Raw genomic sequence first — 7,101 nt, 5'->3', positions numbered from 1 at the left:
TTATAGTTCCCATAATCACACATTCAAACTCTTTCTGCTGTCATGTGCCAGGTCAGTCAGGCACAAGATGGTGGCAGAACAGCCAAAATCATACAAAACATAGTAAGTCACTATGGGAACCAGGAGTTACAGCCTGGTCCAACTGACCAACTCAGCCATAACACTATGAAAGCAAGAAGAAATCTTATCCAAATCAAGCATCATTTCTTCATTTTCTCATTCAGGTATCTGAAGAAATTCCTTGTCCGTAGTTCTACAATTGAGGCAAACAGAAAGCTGAACAGAGGAACTGAATGCACAAAAATCCAGTTTCCCAAGCAGCACATCTTGACACACCTCAGGTCAAGTGGCCGTGTATTGGAATCAAGGATCCTAAGACAACGGGCAACTCCTTGCTATTGCTGGAGACACAAGCTGGGGCATGTAGGATTCCAGCATGAAGTGCATTGGCATGATTTCTCTCCCAGCCCGAAGTCCATGCCAGGTGCCAGGATAAATGGAGGCTGTGGAGTCAGCAATAGGTCACTGTCACCACTCCCTCTCCAAGACATCACAAGAAACTGGTGATCAGGACAGACAATGCGGGCAGCCAGATGATATCATGCATCCTGCAAAGAGAAGCAGAAACTTTAGAACCTACTTCATGCTAAAGTAATCCAGCAAGCTGAGCTCTCTCCTTCACACCCAAACAAGATCGTGTTTCTGAAAACTCCAGCCTCAACTTGGCCCCCTTCCCATGAGTAATACCGGTCATGGCATGTAAAGACATGTCCACATGGTTTGCTGAGTGTCATTTTGCTCATGCCAGGTTTGCAGACAAAGTCACCCACCTTTTAGTGCCCCGACCCCAACTCCAGCAGCTCTAGACTTACAACCTCTGCGATTTCCAGGGGACACTGGAACTTCAGTTTCTGGATTCTTCATAACGCTCACCACTGCTTTATCTAACCTCTGAATCCAGCATAAGACAACTTTGTTCTCACAAGGAGCTTCTAAATAATACCATGACCCAGCACAATGCTACAGAGGCAATCCTCAAGACTCACGTACACTGCTCACTCTCTTCTTTAGCTAGTACTCGTGATTTGAAAGCCAGAATCAAGGCTAGATACTCATTTCATAATATGTTAGGACATGTGCCTAGTTACATGGTGGAACACACACAGCCAGCCAATGCTATGCTAGCTGAAGATGGGCTAAATCTTTGTACAGCCCAGGAAACAGTGTTTTCACCATTTTACAGGCAGCAATGCTAATGGACACAGAATATTGTTGCAGAATCTTCTCAACTTTTAAAGTTATGATTTTAATTCTTAAGCTACCAAAAAAAAAAGCCCAAGGAAAACCAGTGATAAGTGGAATGCTTTTCATCAGAGCTGGGAACAGCTCAAGCTCAGAGAATCACAGGAATTGGATATTGCTCCTGAAGGCAACAAGCTGTCAACTTACTAATTACTCTGTTGTTTGCTAGCAGACACTTGCAGGTACATTGCTTCCACCCTGCAATCTGAAAGCATTTTGTACAACTTAAAAACGTGCAAAGGACTCAAATGCCCTCTCTTCTCCTGACTTTATCTAACCCTCTTGACAGTACAGTGAAGCACAAGCAGTACAAATATCCGACTCTCAAAGAGTCGGATAATACACAGTGAGATGAAGAAGTAATTTCACCAACTGCATTATCAATTTACATAAAAGAGTCCTTAAAATACTTTCTGGCATTACCAGCTGCTTCAGCCTATTTTCCAGTCTACTGCAGAGAGACCTCACAGCAGCCTGCAAGCCCCAGTCCAGAGTCCTGCCTCTTCCCAGAAACTCACAGGTCCTGGGTTCAGTCAGGCATCCTGAAAGGCTGCAGGTGGAGAACCGTCCTCTCCCCCCTGCAGCAGACCTCAGCGAGACACCCAAAGACCTGGAGAGGCCCCTTGCCCATGGACAGCACTAACCGGTTTGAAAGAACACCCTGAAAGAACGCCAAGCTGAGAAGGCAGCATTTTTAAAATATTTTATTTATTATACAAACTATTTACAAAATCAGCTACTACAACCACAGGCTTCCAAATTTTGGCTGAACTCTGCCAGAAATTCACCAGAGGGAACATTTGACCTGTATCATCCACAGCTCCTGGTTTCTAAAAACATGCAACACGGCCTGCAGGTGCAGGCTGAAGCCAGGCCCTCCGCACCTCAAAGGAGCTTCAGGAAACACGGAAACTGTCCGAGAGGATACCAGGATCCTAAAGATTTCTACAGAAGGGCCTCTATTAAGTGGGAATAAATAAAGGGTAAAAAGAAAAGTAACGGCCTCTGCCAGGAGTAACATACAGTATAGGTGACCAAAGCACATCCCCATTGCCAGTGTTAAGGGCAGCATAAAAAGTGACTGCACTGGGAAAGGGTATAAAGCTAAAGACAAGTTTAGAAACATTGTAATGGATCTCAGAAACATGGGTACAGCTAGGGGCCTGTGGAAACTACGGGTATGGGTTTAGTTGACTAAGAGCACCCACCACAGTTCTGACTGCACTTGTGTTAAGAAGAAAGTCCTTGGCATCTGCACAGCTGCTGGGAAGCATGGGGTGCTGGCTGCAATGCAATGAGAAGCATTTAGGAGCTCTTTCCAGCATAGGAAGACTGCCCAATGTACAACTACTTCATCCTCAGAATAAAAAAGTCCAGCTCAAGAGAAGAAGGGAGAAGATTCCTGAGGAAGATGTCACTGGCAGAGTTCACCCATAGCTACAAGGCTGGAAACATCCTCACCAGGTGAGACTGCAAGACAAGGCTGCAATGTGGGAACAGCACCAAGCTGCACCTCCCAACAAACAGGAGTTAAGTCGAGCACCACCACCTCCTCTCGGTCCCTGGAGAAAGCAGTGAACTGGTGGCATGGAGAACACAGGAGCTGTAACTCTACTGACCATGGAAGCCATCTGCAGTGTAAATAAAATGGTACCATACTCTCCACCCAAAAGAGATCAGGACCTTGCAGAATGGAGCCTGCACTAAAAAAGGAAGAACAGACACTAGTAAAGTGATCTGTCAGAGCACAACAGTGGCAAGTCTCAAGCTGGCAGCCTCCCAGCACCTTGGTGCCAGTGACGGAATGAATTCACAAGGCAAAGAAATCCCCCTGAGTAGTCTCAATGCTCAGCTGGCTGCTTTTTGGCACCAAAATGGCTTATTTTTTTCTGTACAGAAGTAACACATTCAGCCCATGAATGGCTAAGATGCTGCCTTAAAAACTAGATGTAGAATGTTTCCCCAAAATTCCCAGTCAATTCAACTAAGCTATAGTGGAACAGCACACACAGTTATCTTAAAATATCCATACTGTGCAGAATTCTGCCCGGATCAGCTTGAGGACAGCAGAAGGGGGCTGAAGAGGATGATGCAACTTTTTATCTAACACAGTGTTCTAAAATTAGCTCAGGGATGCCAGTCTGAGACTCCATTCTGGAAGAAATCCAGCAACTCCATAATCCAGTGAAAGCTTACATTGCAGGCAGTAGCAATGCAGGTTTCTCACACTTTGACTCCTGCATGCCTTTGAATCCTGACCTGAACAGTCTAAGGAACTATTGAGAACTTAAAGATGTCAAATTTTGCTTCACTGAAGAACTCATCAAGATTCCTAGATTCCCCTTCCCCTTATTTCCCTAGGAAGGGAATGGACTGCCAGCAACAACACACCCCAATCATAAGCTTACTTCTCATGCCGGTCTGCCCACTCCTCTCCCCACAAGCCAGACAATGGTGAATGCAGGCGGTTGAGTGATCACTTGAGCGAAGTTCTAGTTAACATTTTATGCTGGAAAGCCAGCAGCACTGAATGGAACAGGAGGAAAGCAGAGCTGAAGAAAGAAGGTAGGAAGATTGGGAGGACAGAAAGCCAGCTGCTTTCCAGGCACCAGCACCCCTCTGGAAACTCTGCCTGAAATGCAGTAGAGAAAGAGAAGCCTCAGGCTGCTGCATGATAGAGGTAGAAGCCAAGACCCTGTGGGATGCCGGGGTGGAGGTACCACGTTCTGCCCCATACCATCACCCCAACAACAAATGCAAGCCCACTGTAGCTGCTTACTGACTTGTCACTGTTACTACATAAAATACATACCCTGAAGGTGAATGTGGGATAGGCATTGGTGCTCAGCATTGAGGGATCACGCTCATGCCCATACTCTCTCTCCTGAGGAAGGGAAAAGAAGGCAAGGGCATGGGACAGCTTCCTGTGCAACATCAACTGTCAGAAACATTCAATGGAGGAGAAACTCCTCTTCCAGTTCATTTGCAGAGGCTCATCACCAGCCACTGCCGGAGAAGGATGCTTCTGCTGCTGGACCCTGGTGGAGGTAGTACAGGATCACTGTCAGGGCCAGCACTTGTGCTCCGATGAGATTCTTCTCCCCATTGAGTTACTCCCTCCAGTGGAGTAACTGGCCCATTTTTCTCTGTGGCCCAGGCAACAGCAGCATCCAGAGTGAGATGGAGAAGGAGAATCAGAAACCCTTCTGGGTCAGGTGCTGAAAGGATGGACAACCCTATACTCTTCATGAGTCAGAGTTAGATGAGCTATCAGGGAGCATCACTGGGGGAGTTGAGCCAAGACATGGAAAGTTACTAAGGCTTCCTGTGAGTCAGGTTTCCAGCAGAGCCTCATGCTGGTCTTCCCTCTTCCTCCCCGAGAGCTATGATAACAGCAGTTCAGCAGATCTCCTCACTGTAACTTCTGCTTATGAACTTCATCTTCTCACAGAAGGATGTGTGTACAGGGTGCAGGGAAATCAAGTGCAATATCTCCTTGAATGCATCACTGTCCCTTTGCTGTTTCACATTGAACCAAAGGGAGAATGAGGGAAAGGGAAAAGATGAGCTCTTGATGATATATTTGGGATACAGAAAGGCCACATCTTCTGGATGACAAATTCCTTTACCTGGAGTCTTTGCTCTGCCTCCATTGCCCATGTGAAGGAAAGGAGAACAAACAGAGGATTGAACCTGGGTCTTGCCACGAAGAGCCAGGAGACCAAGTGGTCTCCTGGGAAAAGGAAATCACAGCATGCCAAAGCCCTCACAACCCTCGCTGATAGCTAGCTGCAGCATCTTGTGCACTTCTTCATAGGAGTCATAAGTAGGGAGGCACAGCTGGTTAAAACTGTAAAACAAAAGAAAAATTCCATTCAGACTAGATCTGAGAGGGGACCATCCCCATCAGCTGCTTTTAGATAGATTGACACAAGCATCACACACATTACATATTATACACCGCTTGCCCACCACAACTAGCCGGTGTCATTCCCAAAAGTACAATGCAGAAAGTCATACCACCGCAGTATACTTGCCAAGTGTGGGCTGTCGGCAAAGTATTGTGAGTTGGAGCTGCAATGATCTGGAAGGATGGACAGAGTGCAGCAAACCCTCCTGGGGGCAGCTGGGAGGAACCAGTTGTGAACTGCAAGAGCCTGGCCAGCTCTTCCTGCGTGAAACTGGAGACCACGGTCCAAAACCACCTCATGACCTGTTAGGAAACGGGAAAAGTAAAGCCAAGTCAGCCAAGCAAATCAAATAAGCATATAAGCAAGTTGCAAGAAGATCAATCAATTGCCCTTGCAAGCAAATGCTCTACTAATAGTCAGAATTTTTTTGTTTTACGAGGGTGACGCATAGAGGCAAGTATTACATAGTTTCTTCTTATCAGTTAAGAGATATCCCATGCTACTACCTCCCGCCAGTCCTTTCCCTTAAAGCAGAAAGGCTTCTGCTCTCCCCACAGGGATTTTATTTTTAGAAATACTGCATAGGCAATGAGGTAGGTTTACAATGCAGAAGCTCATTTGCTTCTTGCATTATGCTAATCTTTTGCTTTTTCACATCCTCTGGTACTTTTGCAGGAAGCTGGAACCATCCCAGCGTTTACAGCTAGAAACTTGTACTCCCAATCTCTTTTCATCTTGGGTGTTTTGGCAGCTTCCATTGTTTTTCTAAATGAAGCTGCTACCATTCCCATACCCCTCCCACCGGGAAAGGCAGGAGGAATGGGAGCAATTACAGCGTACAAATTTAGGCTACTACATCAGTAGTTTTTACCACAGCACTGAATTCCAAACACTCCACACGGGCTGCAATCATGATCTTCAAGCATCCCTTAGAGATAAGTATATCACCATGAACATCTTCAGTAGCAATAATTCCCACCAATTCCTCCTGATTCCCTGCTGAACTGTTCTTAATCAGTGCTTTGTGGGATTTTCTTAAAAAGACCACTGCTGCTGATTTTTTTCTGCTGGTAACTGATTAAGCATCATCTCTAGTCAGCCAGGCTGAAGGATATCTCTAGGGAGAAACATTATTTCATAATGCGTGCAGTCCTACTCCTGACACCCGAATCTTCCAGTTTGTCCTTCTGGAAGCCTAATTTCCAAGCAAGAAATCTGTTCCCAGTTTAAGTTGTCTTCTGCTGTAATTGGGATAACTGGTTTCAGCAAGCAGGAGGGAGAAACCCTTTCATTTACCTTCTCACGGAAGTGCCAAGATCCTCCTACCACTACAGCATGTGCCTTGAAGTCACAGACACTGATATCTCCAGTACCGCACATAAGCAACTGAAAGGCAAGAGACTGTAGTCAAAGTCAGGAGCCCAGGAAACAAGGCAACAGCTACTGTGCAAATTAGTAATGTTTAAAATGCTTAGAGAAGAAACATTTTGGCTTTATTCCAGATCCAGAAAGTGCTTCGTTTGTCAAAGGGGAGGGGAAGTAAGGATAGAGATACTTAGGGAGGCAGCAATTACCTCAAGCTCATTCTCATCAAAAATAGCCAGGAGGTTCTCAGGAACTAACTCGTTAAGACCTGGAAGAGAAGAGGAGAGAAGAGGAGCAAGTGCTATCCACTGGGACATAAAGGCAGAAAGGAGCGGGGAGCAGACAGCATGTTACCTTTCAGGAAGTGATCCACCTCCTCCCTAACCTGATTGGCCAGCCTGTACTGCGCAAGCAGATTTAGATACAAGATTTTGTTTTCATTGGTCACTGGTACTTGAGCCCCTCCTGTCACCAGTTCCACCACCTAAAAAAAGGAGAACACTTGATGTGAGTGTGACCAGCA

The 7,101-nt window shown here is 46.0% G+C and overlaps 1 protein-coding gene across 8 annotated transcripts in view; it reads right to left on the bottom strand.

Moving 5' to 3' along the window:
• Nucleotides 1-337: 337 nt before the first annotated feature.
• Nucleotides 338-7,101, bottom strand: part of AREL1 (apoptosis resistant E3 ubiquitin protein ligase 1) — a 25,702-nt gene continuing 18,938 nt past the window's right edge. For 7 of the 8 annotated variants that reach the window (XM_075151557.1, XM_075151551.1, XM_075151558.1 and 4 more), the window contains 6 exons: nt 6,933-7,062; nt 6,788-6,846; nt 6,510-6,599; nt 5,340-5,515; nt 4,115-5,152; nt 338-608 (listed from right to left, as the gene is read on the bottom strand). In XM_075151557.1, the coding sequence (XP_075007658.1) occupies nt 5,050-5,152; nt 5,340-5,515; nt 6,510-6,599; nt 6,788-6,846; nt 6,933-7,062 (558 nt within the window). In that variant the 3' untranslated portion in view covers nt 338-608; nt 4,115-5,049. Of the gene's footprint in view, nt 609-4,114; nt 5,153-5,322; nt 5,516-6,509; nt 6,600-6,787; nt 6,847-6,932; nt 7,063-7,101 lie in introns of all 8 variants that reach the window. The other variant, XM_075151556.1, reaches the window with a different exon arrangement.

The sequence above is a fragment of the Calonectris borealis genome, chromosome 5 (assembly GCF_964195595.1).
Source record: "Calonectris borealis chromosome 5, bCalBor7.hap1.2, whole genome shotgun sequence".
Classification (NCBI taxonomy): Eukaryota; Metazoa; Chordata; class Aves; order Procellariiformes; family Procellariidae; genus Calonectris; species Calonectris borealis.
The sequence above is the reverse complement of the archived record's forward strand: the minus strand, read 5'-3'. Positions and strand labels throughout refer to the sequence as shown.